The sequence below is a fragment of the Protopterus annectens genome, chromosome 6.part0 (genome assembly GCF_019279795.1).
Source record: "Protopterus annectens isolate FY-2018-M chromosome 6.part0, PAN1.0, whole genome shotgun sequence".
Taxonomy (NCBI): domain Eukaryota; kingdom Metazoa; phylum Chordata; order Ceratodontiformes; family Protopteridae; genus Protopterus; species Protopterus annectens.
The window spans coordinates 1,689,175,217-1,689,198,570 of NC_056737.1; the positions used below are offsets into that span (position 1 = coordinate 1,689,175,217).

At 41.3% G+C, this 23,354-nt stretch overlaps 1 protein-coding gene across 3 annotated transcripts in view; it reads left to right on the plus strand.

Annotated features, from left to right (window-relative positions):
• The first annotated feature begins 221 nt into the window (after positions 1 to 221).
• The window catches only part of HAAO (3-hydroxyanthranilate 3,4-dioxygenase), an 808,952-nt gene continuing 785,819 nt past the window's right edge, over positions 222 to 23,354 (plus strand). For all 3 annotated transcript variants that reach the window (XM_044075085.1, XM_044075086.1, XM_044075087.1), the window contains exon 1: positions 222 to 370. In XM_044075085.1, the coding sequence (XP_043931020.1) occupies positions 291 to 370 (80 nt within the window). In that variant the 5' untranslated portion in view covers positions 222 to 290. The remainder of the gene's footprint in view (positions 371 to 23,354) is intronic.

A 23,354-nucleotide genomic window follows, 5' to 3' on the forward strand; every position in this document is an offset into this window, starting at 1 on the left:
ATAAACTACCTATCTAGAGTTATAAACTGCCTGCAAAATCATTACAATGCTTTTATGCTGGAAAAAAAAACAGACACATCTGATGATGTTGCAAACTGTGTGTCCTGCATACATTTCTTTGACTTGAAATTTACTTTTGCAGAGGAATTTGACCCTTCATCTCAGTTTAGAAACTCCTCCTACAAAGTTCTGCTGCTTTTATACAGGTGTATTCAGAATTCTGATTGCTTTTGTTTTTCAAAAGGCAGCACCAGCAGTGTTTAACCTAGCAGTTTGGAACAAAAGTCCTAATGCATTTATTAATTAATGTAAAGAAATGGATAGAAGAAAACAAAGTCTACTTTTTGCCTCCTGTGTGCAATAAGCTTATGTAAGTAATCCTCCGAAATTTTTTATAACACTTAACACTGCATTTATATACCGTACATTTATGAGCAAGCAGCTGTCACTGCAAAATGTGAATATGATTTCTTTAAAACTCGTTTTCATTCCAGCTTAAAAAGTGATTGTGTTGTTTAGCCACGTGTCACTGAACAGCATATTTACTTTAGTAAAAAGAAATGAACAGATCAAAACCTCTTTTATGCAGAATGACAGTATTTACCAATCCCTGGTACCCAAAAGTATCTATATAAATGATGTAAGTGCCTTACTTCTATCATTTTTGAATAATGCTTTAGTATTAGCAAAGAAAATAATGCAGCTCCTGTGAACCCCAAACCTTGTTCCTTGAGCTTAGCTTGGCAAGCTGAGAAAAAAAATTGGTGTAAGTTGCAGTTTTAGCATTTGGTAAGAATGCTACAAATACTGAGTCAGCCTGGATGCTACAGTTTTTTTTACATAATAAAAGGTTGTAGCATTGTAAACTATTGAACAGAATACAAAATCAACAGCAAATGATTAGACTAACAGCAAAGTGAAATGGTTTTGAGTTTGCTGAGTTATACTTTATAGAATTACAGAATTCTAAAATTGTACTGTAGTTGCACTACTTAGTTGCCCTTGATTGCTTGTACATATCTATCTGTCTCCGCTCCTGTTGCTGTAGTACATAATATATAGCCTTTAACTGTGTCTGTAACACTTACAAAACAAATAAGGTATTTCTGTACTACAATAGCTCTGCTTAGTTGTTCTTAATGTTAAAGATATTTTATTTCTTTCCTGCTGTGGTTTAATAGTTAAGACTGCCTACTCACTGCTGTAGCATGCACTTTTGTCCTCTAATCATTAACCGGTACTTGGTTGTATTGCTTTTATTACTTGTACTCCTCTTTTTTGCTGTCATTTTTTTTTAAACTTTATATTTTGCATGGAACTTTTTTTTCTCCTGGTCTCTGTTGAAAAGGAGCTTTGTGACTAGTTTGACTACCCTGGTAAACAAATGCTAAAAATAAAAACTACATAACTAAATCAGTCATAAATAATAAGATTATTTTCATACAGAGAAAGCTGTAAGAAGAGGAACAATTACAGAAGACAAACAAACAAACTCAAACTGCATGTGAAGTCATTTTGCTAAAATTTAGTACTGGTCCTTGCAAGGCAATTCCAAATCACATTTTGATGGCAGTGGATGGACATTTTCCCCATTAAAAGTGTAACCCAAGTATCAAACACATAAAAAGCAGAAGGATATGTTTTGAAATTCACACTAACACCCACATCAGCTAATCGCTCAGATGATTTTAACAGTGAGATGGAATCATGGAAGGCTGGTCTAACTGCCAATTAAAACAAAGCATGAGATGGAATCTTTATTAATGGTTTGCATGGAAACTTAACAATGTTTTGATCCAGACTGATATATATATATATATATATATATATATATATATATATATATATATATATATATATATATTATAGTATTAAGACATAAGGATATGACTGGCCAGACTTAAGATAAAGAATATGGGGTTCACAGCTCAGCAGATTTACACCTGATTTGGCACACCGTCCCTTGCAGATTGAGTCAGCTTGTGAATGCTTGATGTGTACAAGCCTATATCATAACCGTAAAATTCCTTGGGGTATTGACACATCAGCAATATTATGGAAAATGTGGGGTAAGCTTGGCAAGATTATAATGACTCTTGGGCCAATAGCCTAATAACAGTTTTTGAACCTATATGATTTTTGCATTATTGTAATATATAGATGCTGTGCTGATTTCCATATGATGCATGTGATTTCTTATTTATCCAAAAGTGTTAGTATGAAAGTAGCAAAGTGTTGAATGTAGTTTTATGACACAGCAATATTACCAATCTGCTATCAAGAAAATGGTGCTGATACATAAAGTGCTAGAATGCCTTGCAGATTGGGTGAGATATAGATTGCAGTGACATATACAAAGTGCCGTACAAGGCATAATGTGGAATATTGTTAGGGTGGCTCACTTGGGTTAGTGTGTGTGTGTGTGTGTGTGTGTGTGGGGGGGGTCCTGTCATCCTCAGACTATGCATACAAAATGCACAACACTTGGAAAAATGAATTTGGAAAAAATCCACATTTGCTGCTGCATTCCACAGCAACAACGGTCATTCTTCCTTGCAATAATATATACATATATAATAATATGAATTTGTTAACCAGCTAGGCCTAGTGGACAGAGGCCCATTTCATGGATGACTCAGCAGTAACATCTGATTAAGTCACACAGAAGATAAATGAGGGTTGAGATAATCAACGCCTGTACCACAGAGGATGTATCTCACAGCCTTAATCCTGTGTGCCAACTGCCAGTAAAGGAAGACTACCCAGTGCCTTGTGCATTGCACAGTGATGTGCTTTTAACCTGACACCTGCTACTAAGCTCTCATCTTTGTGAAACAAGCTTATCATTTTGATGTGATATTTTTCACTGCATGTCACAGTACTGACAAAATAAAATAAATATGGGCAGTATATCTCAACAGTGGCAGTAGCAGACTTTGGAGTTAAGAAGCAGGATAATCAGTCCCTCATGCTCTGCTTTTATGGTGTCCTTTCTGTTATACAGCACATATGCTTGTTCAGTTTTAATGCTTCATCTGCAAAGATGATTAGACAATTAAAATGGCAACCTAGTTTTGTGAGTGAAATGATTACCGTATTTCTTGCCTTTCTGTTTGTTCAAGTTCCTTACAAATTATTATTTTTAATTACACTGGAGATGGACAAAGGGACAGTCATAACTCTCAACTTCTTAGCACAAGACATCTGCACAAAGCTAAACATCATGGGGACAAAGTCCCCAAAATAGGTGCAAATTTTAAATACTGCTCTTATAAACTTAGAAAGTTGCTAGAATAAAAGGTCTTGTGTTACCATGTATTTTCTGAAGGATATAAAGTCTGGAACTCAAGTGCCTGTCATTATTTAGTGAATTTAATCCTAGCTAATTTATCACAAAAATCCAGAAAACAACAAATTTTATGAGGAACAGATTAAAAATATTAGTCATAAAATCTGGACATTCTGCAAAAATCTGGACATTTGAGAGATATTAAAAAAAAAGAAAGCAATTTTGAAAAGCAGAATGGGCAAGTCAGTCTTTCTCTCTCTCTTTCTGTCATTTTTTTCCTCAGAACAAAGTCAGAGGACAGACAGTAGCTGAGCTTGATGCTAATACACTAGTATTAACCTTCACCGACAGTGACCTGTTATGCATGATGAAAATGCTTGCTTTAAGGCGAAAACTTTCTTAGTCTGACCTCTTTACCTTTTCAAACCCTAAGGACAATCTGACTTCAGACATGCTTTTAACCTAGGCCTTGCTCTGGCTTGTGCAGCTTTCTGATCTATACTTCTGTGGGGAGCTGTAGTGCTGTCACTATTTCTTTAATGTTCTAGCCAAACCTCAGATATCAATCTGTCATGTGTTTGTCTGGGGACAGCGTAGTCAATAATTCTTTAACTTTACTCACAACTTTCAGAGAAGAGCAGAGAGCATCACTATAAATTGTATAGGTGGACTGTATTGTCTAGATGTAACAAGTTCTAAACATTATCATCATCATTTTTTTCATTTTTCTGACAATCAAATATCTAATGCATATATAATTGGCTATCTTTTTGTGGAGATTAAAGAAACATGTTGTTTATATGTGTCTGATAAATATATTATGTTATATTTGTTTTTTCAGTTTTGTCTCAGTCAGACATCTGAAGGTTACACAGAAGGTGACTATCATTTGGGGGTGTGGGGTGAGGAGACATGCTGTATATCCATACTACAGCAGCAGTAGCTCAAATATATGACTACAGTCATTTATATCTTATGTATAATCTTAATTTAAGACCAGAGAGGAAATACAGAAAGTGACTACCTGTTTTTTTTTTTTGGGGGTAGGGAGGCAGGTACTATTTCCAGATATGATATATGTATTCTCACAGGTATTTGTCTTCTCAGTTCATTCTGAGCTGGTGTTTGGTCAGTTCTGAGCATTAAAAGCCTTGGAGTTGACTTATTCTTACTTGATATAAGAAATAAGATTGAATTTATTTTCCTTAATTGGATCAAAATGTTGGAAAAAAGCTCTAAAATGCACCTGAGAGCTTCTGTAACCCTATGGCTTCTAAGTGCCTAACAGCCCCTAGATTTCCACCTTAAATTTGTTATTACACTGTAGTCTTAGCTATGTTGTGTTAAATGGATGCTGGAAAAAGCAAAGCTGAACAGTAAGACTGAATTTCTTTCTTTAATTGTGGTTTGCATTCAGGCCATCATTGGATGAAATGGCTGTTTAAAACGGTTCTAAAATGCAGCTCAGAATGTCTAGAACTCTCATGGCTTCAGGGGGCCCAGTAACCCTCAGACTCCCAGTTTGGGTCAGTTTGTATGTGCTGAAAGGATGTAGGTAAAAATCAAAGTTGAAGAATAAGACCACATTTTGCTCTTTGATATTAGTTTTCACTCAAGCCATCATTGAATGAAAAGGCTGTTTAAAAAAAAACTTTCTAACATAAATCTAGAACCTCCATGGCCACTGGGGAAATTGTCGCCCCCAGAGTCCCAGATTTCTGCAGGTGCTTCTTCCACAGTTTTCTTAGCACAGTCATGCCTAGATAGAATGGGAAATAAATGAATAACTGCAAGGAAAAGAAATGAAGAGTGCGACAAGCTGTGAGGAAAAGAAAAAACATTAATCTGGATGATATTGGTAGGTCAAGATGGGGTGGGGGCAACAGGTGATGTATGTGTGTGGGCTGTGGGCAGCAGAAGGGAGTACTGCGGAGCCCCTTCACTTAGAGCCCCAGTTCACCTGAGGTTGGCCCTGGTATGAGTTGTTGTGTCTTTCGGCTTTTCCCGGTTAGCGGTCGCCACAGCAGAACTCCGGTCCGCTAATGATTGGCAGTAGATATTACGTGCCAAGTTGCCAGCTCTGACGCACAACCTTCAATGAAGGTATGCCCATTCACGCATGTCTCCACACAGAAGACGCTCTAGCTGAGAATCGAACAGGACAACATCTTACTGTGAGGCGACAACGCTACCGCAGCACCACCACCGCAGTGTTGGCCATGGTATGAGCAATATTTAAAAATTCTCTCTGAGTTTGGTCATATATCCCCCATTAGTTTTCTCTTTGTCTCTGATTCTTGTGCTAAGAGGTTGAGAGCTATGATAGAAGGAGATGTAATAACATCAACAAAGAAAGAAAAGAACATGGGGTAGGTAAATTAGGTTACTGAACTGTATGCAGGTAAGCCTGAATGTGTACTACTGATACACAGAACATTTTCAGTACAAGAAGAAATGTTATCCTTCTCTGCCCTTCAAGATCCTTTTCTGTGATTAGAGTTCATTGTGATGACATCTTTGGAACCCTCACTCCTGCAAAGGAGTCACTGTTCATTACTGTACATTCTGAACTCCAGTCTCTTACTTTCTCCAGTTATATGCATCTTTTTTAATCAAGCAACTCAAAAATATAACGGCGTCTATATTTACAGTAGTCATCCTCCACAAAAAATAAAAACTCTTCCCCACTTTTGTTTTATAGCTCTCTTGCCTATTATTTTTGATAGCATACCCTTTCATTAGTAGCAGCAAACTGCTTTTGCATTCTGAGACACAACTTGTACACTTTTGGGAGAGAAATGGCTCACTTGCAGTGGAGCCGGCAGGATTTTTTGCAGGGGGTGCAAAGCCAGAACCCCCCCCTCCCATGCAGCCATTCCAGTGTCCCATTACTTGGCTTTCTACCCGGTTGCCATAAACACTGTTCAAAACTCTGTGTGCACATTGTTTTATGCTTTACTTCTACAATGATTACAGATATTTGGATTTAATTTACAACTTTTATTTCAAATTTTATAGCACAAACACTGATAGACATTTGATAAACCTAAACAAAGCAATTTTTTTACAATGAAAACAGACTTGGCATTAAAACTTCTCTACCTTTGAAACTCACATTCACTGAAATAGCATTGAAACCCACATTCAAAGAAAATGCATGTGGCCAGTGGCAGGTTAAGTTTACCTTTGGGCTGTTTTCAAATCATAGGCCCCTTGTACACATATTTAGAACCATGCAAAAGTTCTTTGATTCACCTTCCTGATTATTAATTATAATGTATAATAATTGAATTGTATCCCTTGTATAATACAGCACCACTTGTTAGAGCATTTTAAATTTATAGTTTTGAACATTTTTCCAGTAAACAATGAAACAAAACATATAAACCAATAATGACAAACTGGCCAATTCAGAACATTTCAACCATAAAAGGCCACTCAAACTTCTATCCTTACAATCCGGCAATATCAGTCAATATGCACAATCTCTGCAGAACTAAAAGTCATCTGAATAATTCCACATTAAAGACATCTGAAACTAATGAAGAGGTTGTTGCTAGAAAACAACATTATAGGCAGGATTCAGGAAGGCTTGCACGGAGTGTATGAGTAGAGTAAGAGTAAAGCAAAGCAAGATGTCTGCCAAGCTATTCAGCAATATTCGGTAGGGGCGTGCAAGAGAGCTCCTAAAACGACTCTTACGCGGACAGGGTTAGTTTATGCAAATTACCTCATTTGCTGCTAAAAGCTATGCAAATGAGGTAAATTTCCGATCCAGGAAACACTAACCTGTCCGAGTAAGAGTAGTGTTATTTGCAGAAATGTACTCGGTTGGCAACTGTATACCATTCTGCAAATAGCAAAACGGAGCCATGACAGCTCCAAATAAAGGATGCATTTAGTTGAGGAAGCATGCCAATGGCCAAATATAAGGCCATTGGCATTTAAACATGCTGAAAATTAATAAAATCAAATATTTTTTTTCCACGATCTCCGATGTTTAAGCATAGCGCAGCGCCACGCAAACGTGCGGCACTTTAAAAAACAGAAAATAATACAAAAACAGGCAAAAATAGGCATTTCAATAAAAAATGTAATCTTCCATGCAGGTGAATGGCAGGCTGAAGACAACATGGCCACTGAGTAGGGGTTGCTATGGGGGGAAGCCAAATTCCAGAGATGTAACCAAGCATTAGTAGGCAATCCTATGTAAGTGACGATAAGGATAGTGAATCCCAATTTTACATGGCATATGAGCCAAGTCTGTGGAGTGTAAGAGTAGGATACGGGGAGTATCAGAGTAGAAGATAGGTGATATCATGAGGGGGGTATGTATGAAAGACTGTAAGCTCATTGGAGCAGAGTGGCATGTGTTCGCTGTCAGTCAGTCATCACTGGAAGAGGCGTGTCAACAGGTATCCTAGCTAAAGCCAAGAAATTGAAGGTGTACGCTATGGATAACACTAAAGTTTCTTGTACAAATGCCTACAACGTGTTTGCATGCCTGTGCGCGCCTGTAAACCTGAGTAAGACTGTGTGCGCATACTAGCAACAGGTACCTTCCAGAGACCAACTGGTGATATGATGGGGATTTCACAAGCATCAGCATCCCGGGTACTGCACCAGTTCCTGAATGCCATGTCAGCACATGTCAGTGATCATGTATATTTCCCCAATTCCCATGAGGTATAGGCCAGCAATATGCATCTTTTCCAGGAAATAGCGGAATACCCTGAGGTAGTGTGTGCAATAGACTGCACGCACATACGCATCAAAGCACCAGCTGCTGAGCGGGGTAGGGCCTTCTACAACCGCAAGGGCTTCCCCTCCATCAACTGCCAGGTTGTGTGTGATGCCCATGGCATAATACTGAATGTGTGTGCTGGCTGCCCTGGAAGCTACCACGATTCCCATATCTGGCATCTGACGCAGCTGTACTAGACATTTGCCAATGGGGACATCCCTCATGGTCACCTAGTGGGGCATGCTGGATACGCACTGGAGCCGTGGCTGATGACACCCATCAGAAATGCACACACACCTGAACAGGAACGCCATAATGAGGCACACGCACAAACACAAAATGTAATCAAGCGTGTGTTTGGGCTGCTCAAGTCATGGTTCCGGTGCCTGGACACATCCAGTGGTGCCTTGCAGTACTCACCAACTACATGTACCCAAATTGTCATGGTATGTGCTATGCTACATAACATGATCCTGCAAAAACAGCTGCAGCAGGAGCAGCATAGGCCTGTGCCAAACAGCCCCCCACCATTGTCACAGGCAGAGCATGACTCAGAGGAGGAACGACCTGAGCCTGTTCCAGTAGGCAGAAGAAGGCGTGCCCAGTATGCCTTGGCCTTGGCAAAGAGGCAACGCATAGCACATACACTGGCTCAGTAGGAACCCCAGAAATGATACCTCTCTCTGACTCACACATATGGTAAAAGGGATGCCTAACTTGACACTACCTGTTTTCAAACATGTATAGGGAGTGTACTATGTGCATCCAACATAGGCAGCCCTGCAGCACCACCTGAGGCATGATTGCCATGTTTTAAGCAATATAAAGCAGTGCTAAACAGCCTTTACCACTATTTAGTATATGTAAACAAAATTGCATGCACTAACTAGCACAACTCTGGGCACTGTTGAGCAATATTGGGCAACGTTCAGCAGTGTTGGTTAACGTTGAGCAATGTTGGGCAAGTCCGGCCAAAGTTGGGCATAGTTGAGCAAAACAAGGCAAACATGCTCATATTTGCTCTACTGGTCTTTAATCAGTCTGGTCTGCCCAGTATGAAAATAAAAAGCAGTGACAGTCCTCGAAGCCAGGAGACTGTGCACTATAGTCACAGTACTGAACCACTAAACCATGACAGTATTTCACTGGTCAGACTCTATGAAGAAATGTTGATAGGTCTATGCAAAGTGTCTCATGGAAACCCTGCAGGCACAGCATAATCCTTGTAGATTTATGACACAAAGGTGAGCCCTGCAGTAAAAATTCAACTTGATTTTCAACACACATATAGTATAAATGTAAATATTGGGCGTGCCCACACATGTCAACCAATGTAGTGGACTTCAGACAGCAACATAATGAAAGGTCACACTGGGCATGCTCACACACTTGAATAAATGAGGCAAATGTCAGGCAACAACATACTGAAAGGTCAAACTGGGCATGGTCACACACTTAGGCCATGTCTGAGTACAGCAGTGGGCCACACATATCTGCCAGTTGCATGTCTTAACCCAGGAACCTCTCACTATTCACCAATCCTGCCCTGTGCACACAGTTATATGAAAACAGACACATATATAATATATTGGAACCCCGTCATAATCAAATATGTACTTCAGATATTTAGGTTGTTCACAGAAAGTGGAAAAGCATAGAAGATAAAAAAACTGCAATCAGTATCATCAATAAACAATGTGCACTCCAAACATTATTCAATCCAGGTTATGGAAAAATAAATAGCAATGCACACTCATACATGTCCTGAGTCAGGGCCAACTGTAAATGACTGACAATGCCAACATCCTGTCAGACAGGCCCATACATACATATCCACCTCCCACTGACAAAAGGTCCTATCATCATACTAGGAGATATCACATGTAGAATGGGTAAACAGCTCCTTCCAAAGCTGAAAACATGGCATCAATGGGATTACATTGTTTCCCCATATGTGTCATAAGTGAACTGCAGAACAAACAGACCCTGCACCTGAACAGTCTGTTGAGCCTCACCCTCTCTACAGGATATGAAACTGTTGAATGGGTTACAGCAACATCTGGCACACTCCACAAGTGTTATAAGCCTATGAAGTCAGATCTGCAAGGCCATGGATTCCATCATGATTGAAGTCATAAACAGAGCTATTGGAAGCCTACTAACACACCCCCACCATCCTTGGTTTGGTCATGGGCAGATCATGGTTCCCAAACCTGCTAGACTGTTTACAAGGCAGTCACCCAGGACATACATCAATTAAATGAGCTACACACATCCCACATAGACCTTGAATAGCCCTTTTCCAACATCCTAGACACATGTCGTATCCACAAAATCAACAACCTGTGCATAAATATGTATTGTCATCTGATGGATTTCCAACTGGGCCACAGATAGATCACACAAGATAAGAATTGTGGAGTCCTGTTCAAGCTGGTAACACCTGCTGTCCCCCATGGCTCAGTCCTGGGATTGTATAAAACATAGTGCACGCACATTACCATGTCTAGTCTGATGATGTCAGCATCCTACAAATATAGCAGTGGAAATGAAAACCCTTAGTAAAGCATATAGCGCATAGTGTTAATGCGTACTTCACTAGTATCATAACATAGTTAGGTAGGGATTAGAATCCTGCAATTGCTGAGTGTGTAGTGGGAGGGGTGTATGTTGGTGTGTGATTTCCTTTGAGAGGAGTGCCCTTTTTGTGGACTAGGAAAATACCTGAAAAGTGGTATATTCATCTTTGGCAAGTCTGATGATGTCAACATTCTACAAATATAGCAGTGGAAATGAAAACCCCCAGTAAAGCATATAGCGCGCCGTGTTAATGCGTACTTCACTAGTATCATAACATAGATAGGTAGGGATTTGAATCCTGCAATTGCTATGTGTGTGACACTGTTGGTCAATGTGTTGTGGGTTTTGCTGTTACTACTGTATGACATATCAGTATAACAACAGTATGTGCATTGCACACTCTAGGTATCTGTGTGGCAAATACATATATATACATGTGACCTCAATTAGTTCATAGGTGTGAAGCCTGCTTTCTACATGAATACATCTGTTACCTTTTCCAGAATGTCCTGCAGCTTTTCAGACCTTAGGTCACATATGTATGTTTGTGACAAGACCAGCCACTGTAGTGATCTGTGGCCTAGGTCATCTGTGTCACACACACCCATGACAGTTTCCATAGAATAGTGTGAGTGAGGGTTCATGCCTGGGGTATATTTCAGACATGTTCAAATACAGCAAAGTCTGTAAATAATGGACATTCATTATAGATGTACAACACCCTTTGTGGATATGCATACAGACCCCTTATTGCTTATGTAATACACTGAGGGACTTCAGAATACCTGTGGAAATATGAATACTAAAGGACAGATGACATTACACTTGTCTGTATGTACACATCGTTACCCGTCCAACATGTTGGGGGCTACTACCTATGTGGTACTGTTGGGATACTATGTGTAGTAAGTGTGGATGACTATGTTATAGTTGGCTTATAGCTTTACAGCATGGGTTGGACAACAGATATCTGTTTGTATGATACCCTTGTGGAGGATAAGTGTGTCATCTGGAGAATGCATTTCAGGCCACTGTATGCACTTCCAGACGTGGATGGACATATCCCTAGTGTGTTTACTTGTACCTAAGAGTGCTATATGCCAAACAGGAGTAGTCCCAGGAATGGGTGGCGGTCAATATCACTGGTTACTGGTATAGTATAGTACCGGAAGGATCCAAATTTTACTGAGTTTCCTACATCTGTGTGTCAGTTGTCAAGACATCATCTAATGATTGATTATAGTCAGGCTGTGGAGGTTGTGTATACTATCAGAATGCAAACCAATGACAGATAGTAACAGTATCACTCACAGCACAGTGTCAAACCATGTCATACACACATGTGTACCCATGTTAAAACATATGTGTAGTAAAATGTATACTGGCCACCAATAGAAATTATGAAGTGTTAACACTGTGTAATACAGGGCATGTCACCCTTCCCATGTGTCCACTATGCACGTACATGCAGACAGTGCACCTCCACCATGTTCAGAAATGTACACCTGCAAATCTGTACTGCACACATTACACACGTACTGTCCACTCACCAACACATGCTGCCAAAACTACACACATCAGCCAAATGGCACATGGGCGGACAATACATTTCTGGAATTAACACTGGTGAAACAATACTACATTGATAATCATAGCTTTACTGCATCATGCCTGCTCAGATATACCTACAAGGATATCATTACACTCTACTGTTGACAACATGCTAACATTGATACACTGCTACAAAGTCACCTTGTGCATCAGCACCATGTTAGCCTTTTCCTGCATCAATGTGACAGATGACAGGAGGTGGCACAGTTTCATCATATGCACAGGGTGTGTTGTTGGTTTGCCAGAGCCCGACATTGACCCATCCAGTCGACATGTATGTGTGTGTGTGTGTGTGTGTGTGTGTGTGTGTGTGTGTGTGTGTGTGTGTGTGTGTGTGTGTGAGGGACAACAGTACAGCATGGGTCAATTTTGATGTAATGTGTGTGTGTATGTGTTAGCCCTAGGTGTTTGGTTTATGTGTGTGTGTCTGCAGGCACACAGTTCCACCATGTGGCTGCCATATATGGGAGGTTGTGGGACAGCCACAGACTGTACCTGCCAGGCTGTACAGATCTCCGTCTCTGGCCATGGACACAGTACCTGTGACTGGCAGGGGTTCCACAGACAGTATCGGGTACTAAGCCAGACTGGGTACTATCATCAGAGGCAGAGGGATGTTGGCTGGACCCATGTCCCTGCTGGGACTGGCCAAAGCCATGTGGTCTTCTATGATGGTCAATTGACAGCACAGCCCCAACATTGCTGGGGCTGGTACTGCCACTACGGGAGCGGCTGTGACTTGTGTGTCATCCGCAATGACTGCCAGCCGATGATGTTGCTGGCATACGTCCATGTCGACATCTCAGCCATCCTGCACTGTCCTGGCACATGGACATGACATTGCAGAGGACATCTAATGTCTCCCCCCCACATCTATCAATGACCTTGGGGTAATTACAGATGGCACCGGCAAGGTCACGGATTCTGTAATTGATAGCGGTGTTATGGGCCCTCTGCGCCCTTAGTCCCTGTCTGGTGTACCGTTCCATACATGCCTGTGCCTGCATTACAGCCCGGAACATACCTGAGGTTGTATGACCTATGTGGACACGTCTGCCAGGGGCATTATGACCAGAAGTGCTCCCACAAGAACCCCTGGACATCTGCCTATGTGGTACCATTCCAGGAATCTGGTTATGGCTGCTGTGAGGGGATGCATGTGCCATAGATACCACACTATCCTGGTCAATGCCTACTGTATGCTGTCCCACAGCTAAGGCCATTGGTGATGAGGGATGTACTGTCAAACCTGCCTGTGCCACAACACATGTATCATCATTTCCACTATTTATGGCAGTGTCTTCAGGTTCCCTGCTGCACTCTACCAACACAACCTCAGCACCTGTGGGAGGAAGACAGGAAACACACTTTACAATCTGTACATGATGTTAGCACACCTGCACACATGCACACATGAACACATGAACACATGCACACATGCACACATGCACACAAACACGCATGCACAAATGCACATATGCACACATGAACACATGCACATATGCACACATGAACACATGTACACATGAACACATGCACACATGAACCCATGAACACAAATACACTACTCACTAAAGTAGACACACACACACACACACACCAACAGCAATCCAGAACATACTCATTAGTGGTTGATGGTGGAGTACAGTATTACAATCCAAAGAGTTCTATCACACATGTCAGCATGCAGGATGTGTGTTGCTCAACAGCATGCAGTGTGAGTATAGAGAGTCCTTGTTAATAACAGTATACATGTCTTTGATGCATGTGTGTTGTTCAATGATTGGCCTCACCCTGGAACACAATGTGCAGATGGACACAACATTGCTGTGCAAGTATTAAATGCTTTTCAATGTCCTGTGCACCATCACTCACAGGTATACAAACCATGGCTGGATGCACACAACTGTCAGGTGTATAGCAATGAATGGTATGTGTAGTACTGTAGTTACTGTAACAGGATGTAGTGCAGTACAATGAGCCATCAACAGGCAGCATCATGTGGTCACTCAAGGCCACTAATGTGTGCCACACTGGCAGCTATCTTTCTGTACCTGAACTGCAGCACTGTGGCTACATAAACCATTTCACAGGCAGTTGTTACATGGGTATGTAAGGTGTTCAATAGGGAGCATTGCCTAACATGAATGTGTTGTGTGTTGAAGAGTGTTGCACTGCTCCATGATAGGCCTCTACCCCTCAGGTATAGTATGTGTGCTGTGTGGATGACATTTGGGATACTGGAGTCTGACCTTACAGCAGGTCTCTAAATATGCCATGTGTACCATATTAAAACGTACTGCGTATGGCAAAGTGGTGTATGTTGTGTGCTTGTGTATTGACTCTGCCTATACAATGTCCACTACAGTGTACCACAATTGTTTGGGATGCTCTGTGTATTGAATGTTTTTCAACTTGCTGGGTGACTCCGGCCTCCATGATGATACATGTCTGTTGTAGTGGCTGGCCAGGAGCCACCATGCTGAGGAGTAGCTCTTCCACTCTGGTGAGGGCCAGATGTAATGCTGCACCACCACCTGTGGCAAGCTGTTGTCTGCGGACATTGGAGGCATGCTGCCAGACATGTCTAATTAAATCACTGCAGTGATGGCGTACCTGCTCATAAATCCGGTTATGCATGCCTACGTCATTAACCCAACGGACAACATCTTGCCACAGTGCAGTGCGCTCCTGCTGGTCCTGGCTGGTTCTGGAGAACAGCAGGGTGTGATGTTGTACTAGAGTGGATATTATGATTTCCTCCTCTTCAGGGGAATACGCAGGGTTGCAATGGTGAGACATGTCCCTGGAAGACAATAAAACAATAATTGTGAGCAAGTCATGTGGCACACTTAACATTCTAAATTACAGATATCAATGAAATGCCATATATAACAACCTATTGGCTGTCAGTAGATACACACTTTTAATACCACATATCACTGTTCAGCCCACAATTGCCTGGCAAGTTCTATATATTAAACCATGTTCTGCACAGCAACAAAGTGAAACAGTATGTAAGACTATAAAACAGTACATAGCACACTGTATGTGACACAATGCACCACCTAGCCACAGGAGGTATATATGAAGCTAATGCATACAGAAATATGTCATCCATTGAAATGATTGTGAAGTACAGTTACAGTACTACCAGTACACCACACTACTTGTTGATAGCGAACCCCTAAGTAACATATGTGCACATTCATCAATATAGGTGGCATACTGCTGTACTACATTATACCTGTTGCAGGATATGCACTTATATCCTGTAACACACATACGACCGAGGCCATGTTACAGGCATACCCACACACACCTCTGACATACCTACAAGACGTAAAGGTATGGCAACCCTGATGAGCTTTACCTGTGTACCATACAGTACTGTGTGTCAGCACTTACAAAACCTTATGCCTGAGGTATGTAATGTGTGAGGAGTACAGGTAACAAACAAAACAGTGTTTCCAAGCGATGTGGATATACACCATACTGTGCTGTTAAGGCCTAAAGCTTCAGGCAGTACTACAGTTCATACGGGATTTGTATTTACTAGTGTTAACAATCAATAAGCATACATGTACTGCTTTAGTCTACAATGGCACACTCCAGTCAACACCATGGGACTACGTCACACTGTATGCCATACTGCTTTTCCTGCCTAGCAATAGCATACATATCTTCTGCGGGGATCAGAGATAGAACACTTACATTCCATGATATAAACAAGTTTCCCACTAGGCTATCACACATACACAATGTTGACATATTTACCTACACATTCACCATCACATTCAGTCAACCTCACATAGCAATTAATGCAACATGTACATGCATGTGTGTATCGGGTCTTAGGTATCTAATGGGCTATTAGCCATAGGGCCTGTAGAAGCCTAGCCATACGGTACCCTGCCCTTCAACACCCATGTCATTTAAGTTCATGTGCAGAGCCACAGAGGTGATTCCTGGGTTGTATTTCCTATCTCACATCCATTCATCATGATTATTCATGACGACTGCTAATGAGGACCTTTCTTTGCTATTGATAGGTAGTTAGTTCCAGAGTATGGTATGTGTCTGAGATGAGAATGTACCACTCCAGCATGTTCTGCTTTTTGACATTACAAGGTTTAGATCAGTACAGTGTGTAGCTTGTAGGGATTTTGATCTGTTTACATGGAGCATGTCCAACACCTGTGGGTTTGGCATAGCTTTGTATGTTAGGCAGAGGTTGCCTCTGGGTAGGTGGTATGCAACACAGTGTAGCAGTGGTTTTGTAAGACAGTCTGCATAGGGCATCTGTTTGAGTCTGGTAATACTCTTTGTGAGGTATGTGCCTGGTGTCTACAGTTGCTGTAGATGTCTTCTGAGGTACATACCAAAAGGGCCATTGTACTCTATGATGGGTTTTATGACTGATGAGTAGAGTGGAACATTGACCTCTTTTTCCATGGATGACACACCTTTTTTGATGACATGTGGACCGTCCACAGTTTACATGACTAGTGTGGCACTGTGCTTATCAAAAGGGACACTATTGTCCACCTGTGTCCCATGGTCACTTATCACACTTTCGGTGTGGAGTAGACTACCACCTATGTGGTAGTTCATGGGTACAGGGTTTTTAACAAAAGGGATGGCAATACATTTACAACATTGAGCTTGAGCGTACATATAAACATCCATTGGTGTACATATAGATATACATATAGGCACATATACAGTCCACCTTTCATGGTGGGAATATCAATTATGCAAAGGCTGAGAGGGATACAGTTATGTAATAATATTGCACAGTCTTGTGCAGAATGCATTGAAGGTATTCTCAGCCCATGTATCTTTAGCAGGACTCCCTGTCTGGAAGACTGAACACTTAACAAATCATACCCACAGCGTTTAAACACCACATGTCATATACCAGCACTGTATGCTGTCTTGTTTGCCACACACTACAACCTACATAAAAATATGCACATAACAACCTCAGCAACATATATATGTCCACCCTTCACAAACAGTTGCAGTATGTCCCTTGCTCTATGCACATGTTAAGATGCTAATATATCTGACACATAAATATCTCTCCATATGTGTGTGCCATACACACACAAGGTCCACACTGTTGTAAGTCCATAGACCTCACGGATGACCTGTTGGGCCTTGCTATAACATGAACAGTTGTCACATGTGTGCATGACAGTAATATTACAGGGAGTATTTATAGATGCTAATGCTACATTACTATACTAGTCTGGTACAGCAGTTGCCAATGCTAAGCTACACATTATATGACTATCATGCATGTGTTACTCTGTCACATCCAGGTTTATATAGCTGTTTGCATGACTCCCCCAAACACCAATTATACACAGTACTGTACAGAACATAGATGACATGATCAGATGTTTGACATTTAATGCTGAACTGCATATGTCACAGTTATGTCCCACTGCACACAGCTACACACTAATTTGTCCATGGCAGTACTCATGCATGGCATCAGTGCATACATACCTACTGCTGCCACATATGCATGTTTCAAAGTATTTACAGTACTCTTCATAAACATCTACTACTTGCCGAAAACCACATATCTGTTATACCTGTTTGTCACTTTCAGGTCCGTCTGTGTATGTTTTGACGATTTTTTTTTTGGTATTAATTAAGTAAAGTTTGCTTTTACTTAATTTTCTTTGGTTATTAATTAAGTTTGTTTTTAATTAATTAATAGTTTTGGTTAGTAATTCAGTAAATTTGTTTTACTTAATTAAATTTTTCTATTATTAAGTAATAATTTTTATTTTTACTCCTCTCCAGGTTTACAGATGCTATAACACGTGCAATGTAATGAATGCATGTGGGGCTAGCAAGTACAGTCTGCTTTTATAGGTATCTGCACATGTGCATGTGATGCCTCTGCACCAATTGGTGGCCAGCATTTGGTAAATGCATACAGCCTGCTGTGTGGTATTTGCAGTACTCACTGTCATAGCAACTCGATCCTATAAATTGCTAAGTTATGTAGACGTAGCCCTTTCAGATTTCCAGAGTTGGGCCCATGCTTGTTTGCTGTGGACACTGTTGTTTAAGTCAGAAGGTTGGTATACTTCTTATATCTGAAGATATAGGTGTAGACAGTGATGTACATGTTGTACTCAGACCTGACTGTTGCCACTTCCAGTACAGAGCTATTAGTGTAGAGTTTAACTCACCCCTACAAATGCTTACACAATATATATGTGACTATGTAGTTTCTTTTCTACTTATGTGATTAACTGCCATACAAAAGTAGTTATTGAAAAGTATTCTTTTGGCACATGAACTGTTTGTGAACTGTTATACTGTGCGTATTGATGTACTCACTTCTGCAGGGTTTTTTTTTTTTTATTGTTGACATTAGCACAGGATTCTCAGGAAAACTGGGCAATTCCAGTACTGAGTATGCCTACCTACATCCTTGGTAGACCCTAAACACACACGTATATTTAAAATTTGGGGGGGGGGGATGTAGACATACAGAGAGCATTATGTATTATTGTGTGAGTGTTATCTTACTGGGCTGAAAGGATTGCTGTGTACCTGTTAGTTTATCAAGGCAGGTGGTCTGTTTGCATAGTTCCCAACTGTGAACCGATCCAGATGGTAGCCAGATGTTAGCCTGTTATTCTCTGTCTGTGTTTTCAGCACTGGTACAATGGCATTGTTACAGTCAGTTGCTACTAGTACATGGCTACATCCTTTGGTATTTCTGTGTTGTACTCCTACATAAGGGTATGCTTGCGGAAGTCCTCCCAAAGCTATTTGCAGAGTGTGTAACAGCAGAAAAGCTGATATGCCTGTGTCTTTGTGCCTCTGCCAGGTGTATGAAACACTCAGATACATATTTGCATGGAGTCAGGGATAGGTAGTTAAAAGTGACGTACACCTTACAAATAATAGAGACAGTAAGTGTAGACTTGAGTGAAGCAGTGCATATGGATTAGTACATCTTTTATGAAGTACAAGCAGTGTCTACTGTTATTATTGTCATTGTTCATTGTGTAATACCCCACCTTTCTGACTAACATCAGTACTTTTCAGATGGATTCATAGGACACAGCTAAAATATGTTTCACAATCAGGGACATCCCTGAAAAGTAGTCACAGTTAGGAAGTATGGCCTCTGCCCTAATCAGATATGCCAGTGTTTGTCCTGCTATGATACTGTGTGGGGTTTGTAAAGTGCCTCTATAACATTATTTGCTGCTAGACTGGCTGCTTCTCTTATCACAGTCATGTAATGCAATTCCACAACAATTGCTGGTAAAGATCCACAGAACAAGCTTTGTGTTATGGCCTTCCTATTTTTCCTTTACATTCACTCATTGTATTGCATGATATATTTATTTCAGCACCAAGTTATTGTATATCTGCTGTGGCTTAGTGGTACTTCATGCAGTCTAGTGTGTCCTAGGTCTGGGGTTCAAGACTGACAGAGGTATTTTATTTTGCTGCTGAGCAGAATAAGGGCCCTGACATACAGAGTGACTAAGGCACTTTTAAGCAGTTGTAAGCAGGTTTGCGCAACAATTAGCTATGCTTAGCTAAGCGCACACAAGCGCACCCCCGCTAACTACTGCTTAAAAGTGCTTAGTCCCGCTAACCCCCCTCGCTAATTTCTTTGAAAGAAAAGAAAACGGGGAGATAGGAAAGTGGTGAAAAGGGGTCACAAAGAGGGAAAGACAGTAGGGAAACCAGCTCGGGATGTACAGGGCGGGTGTAGGGAAGGTCCATAGCTGCCCATTTCTTTACCAGCAACAGCTGTGCATATTGCAGAAATTTGGAGTGAAATTTGAAACCTTCCACCCCTGAGAGAGAGGTGAGGACAACAATGTATGTTGTACTGCCAATTATAATTATCAGTTTACATGTCCAGCGGACATGTGTGCGAAATGGGCAGCTATGTATTGGGCATAATTTTTTTATGGGAACAGCTTGCCCTTTTTTTTTTTTTTTTTCAGGTGAGAGTGGAATGTGAGGTAGAGGAAGTAGGTATGTTGTGGGAGGTAGGTTGGGGAGGTAAACAGACAAGACAAACAAGATGCATACAGGGGCAGAATATGACACATGGGATGAGTGAACACAATTGACGGGGAAGGATGTTTGGAAATTGCAAGCCCATGAGCCCACAGGTGGTAACAGTGGAACTGAGATCCCCACCCATGGGCAGTCACCACTGCACCTTCACAGACCCGAGGGTGGCTGTGCTGCGTAGGAGGGGCAGGCTCACCCATGAGTTGTGCCACTCTTGCCTCGAGCTGGCATAGAGGATCAGCGACTGTATGCTCGATCTCCCTACGCACCACAGCCCGGACCATTCGCAGGGTGATGGGTGGCCCTCCTCCGGCCATGCTTGCAGGGGGGGGTGAGCCCCATCCCCTGCAGCGCTTCCACCTGAAGGTGGCACACGGCCACCGGAGGAGACGGTCCCGGGCTGGGCACCGGACATGCTGGTGCCAGGTGCCATCGCCAGCTGAGGTGGGAGAGGAGGGTCCGCTGGGAACAGCCTTCCCATACATTCTATGTCTAGCAGGATTTAATGACAATATGGGTTAGTAACAGACAACAGCATTCCAAATTAGTCATAACAGCATGCAGTAGTATTCCCATTAACCCAACACACAGGTATTCCAGCAGTTGAACAGCAAGCATAACACATGCATATTTAGAACACCAATAGACATTCCAACAGCATGCAGGATTGATTGGTGGCAACAGGCCACCAAGGTTTTGGTATGTGAACAGGGCACATGCATCAAAGTACATGCAGATATTTATAAACCAACAGGACATATGTCCCAACAAAGTTTTTGAGATTACACATACCCATTAAGTTGTGGAATGGCATTATTTATGACCATAAAGTAGAGTTGAAAAAAATCCATTAACAACTTGTATATACTTATAACTGTACTCTACATTCCTACTGACTGCAAGTATATATCCCCTACATGTATTATTACACTAGGCAATGTCCATGAAATTGTGGAATGGGTTTTGATAGTTGTTTATATACCTGACCTGTATCTGACATACAAACTGTTCCAGATGCAGATGTTACTGCTACATATTTATATATTTCATTTATATTCATATATCTCCATATCTGGCTGTCTTCAGGTGACATTATCAGCTACATTTAAACAGACACCTACATTTCTAGCAGCACAATGACATTTCTGGGGATCACAATCACAAGCTACTCATGTGCCAGATTAAGCTGTACATACTAGCCATGAACCAACATTTGAGGACTGTATATATGCTTAAGGGCTACTGGCATTCCCTTCATCCACTTTATATGGACCTACCCAATTGTGGATTGACAGCATTTAATACAACTGTACTATCTCCATAATGCAAGGGTATAACAACATTATCGAAGAAAGTGACACAGACACAGTCCAGGCATTCTACTTTCTTAATTACATTACACACTTTTGTAGTGGCTCTCTCATTCATTTCATATTTTGGTGCATGCAGAATACTTTTATTCCAAACCTATTATAACTTTATTAGTGGGTTCCAACACTTTTTCACACTCTCTCACTTAATTTATAATACAATACATGCAGATACTTTATTTACGGCTTATTAGACCTTTATTGATGGGTTACAACACTCTTTTTCAGGCTCTCTCACTTCTTTTATTTAATAATACATGCAGAAGAATTACTAACCTGCCTGGTGGTGCAGCCTTAGCAGCCTATCTGCATAGGCTTGCTGATTCACGGCACGGACACCTGCAGCTGTAATGTAAATGAAGGGATATTGAGACATACCTATCCATAATATAGACTACAATAGCATTCCTTACATACTTCATTCCATGGCTACCTACTCAGTAGTGGGGCATTTTCCATTTGACGGGCCTCCTGGATCCATCGGGTCAGTTGGTCCTGCTTCCATCTCTTCAGGTCTGCATGGTGGTGACGGACCTGCTCACCAGTCCTTGGGACGCCTGTGGCACTGGTGAGATCATGATCTAACCTGTTCCAAGCCTCCGCTTTAAACTCTGTACCTTGAAACTGGCCCTGCAGTAGTCTAGACTCATGATGATGGACAAGGAGCCAAACCATGTATTTTGACTCCTCAATGCCCCACCTTTGTGCTCTAAAGCGATTACCCTCTCCAGCACTGGCCATTCTGACTGCAAATGGGAACCACAATCAGTTATGGCGAGTATTCCCGCCTATGGGACTTAAATATGCCTCATTTCCTGCACTGATTTGTGATTGGCCATTTTGGAAAATTCTCAGCTAACAGCAAACCTGCTTAGCAATGGTTAAACTTCCATTCATAAGTATATGTATGTTAACAGTGCATGCTTTTGCAAAGCTGTCATGGCGTAGTGGTTCAGTGCTTTGACTATGGTGCACAATATCCCGGGTTTGAGCCTTGTCATTGCCTTTTATTTTACTACTGTCCACACAGGCTAGGGGGTGTGGCTGTGTGTAGGTGACTTTGCTCCACTTTGCTCAAGTTGTTCTGTGTTTCCCTACATTGCCCGACGTTGCCCAACATTGCCTGACGGTGCGCTAGTTGGAGCGGTGCACAGCTCCACGCAAAACTATTGCGCTACGTAAAGCGCTGCTTAGCTACGGGCAACTATATTGCACTGGGTAAAGCGCTACTTAACTATGGGCAACTATATTGCACTGGGTAAAGCGCTGCTTAACTATGGGCAACTATATTGCGATGGGTAAAGCATTGCTTAACTATGGGCAACTATATTGCGCTGGGTAAAATGCTGCTAAGCTATGGGCAATTATATGTCAAGTTCCTTCTTATATTTATATATGTATACATTTTGTTCACTGATACATAGGCCATTTCTATGCTTTTTACTAAAAGTTTATTCATATATGTCAGGTATTATTTCATATACTAATTTAAAACATATAATAGAAAGGGGTGTGGGGGGGACTAGAACCGTAAATGCCTCCTCTTTGTGTGAAGGCTCTACCACTACGCTATTGCTATTTAGCTTAATTTGCATAAACATTTCTTATTATGCTCTTTGATGTCGAAATTGCTAACTGTAGCTAAGCAATGGGCACACCCGCACAAACACGCGCAAATACGGGC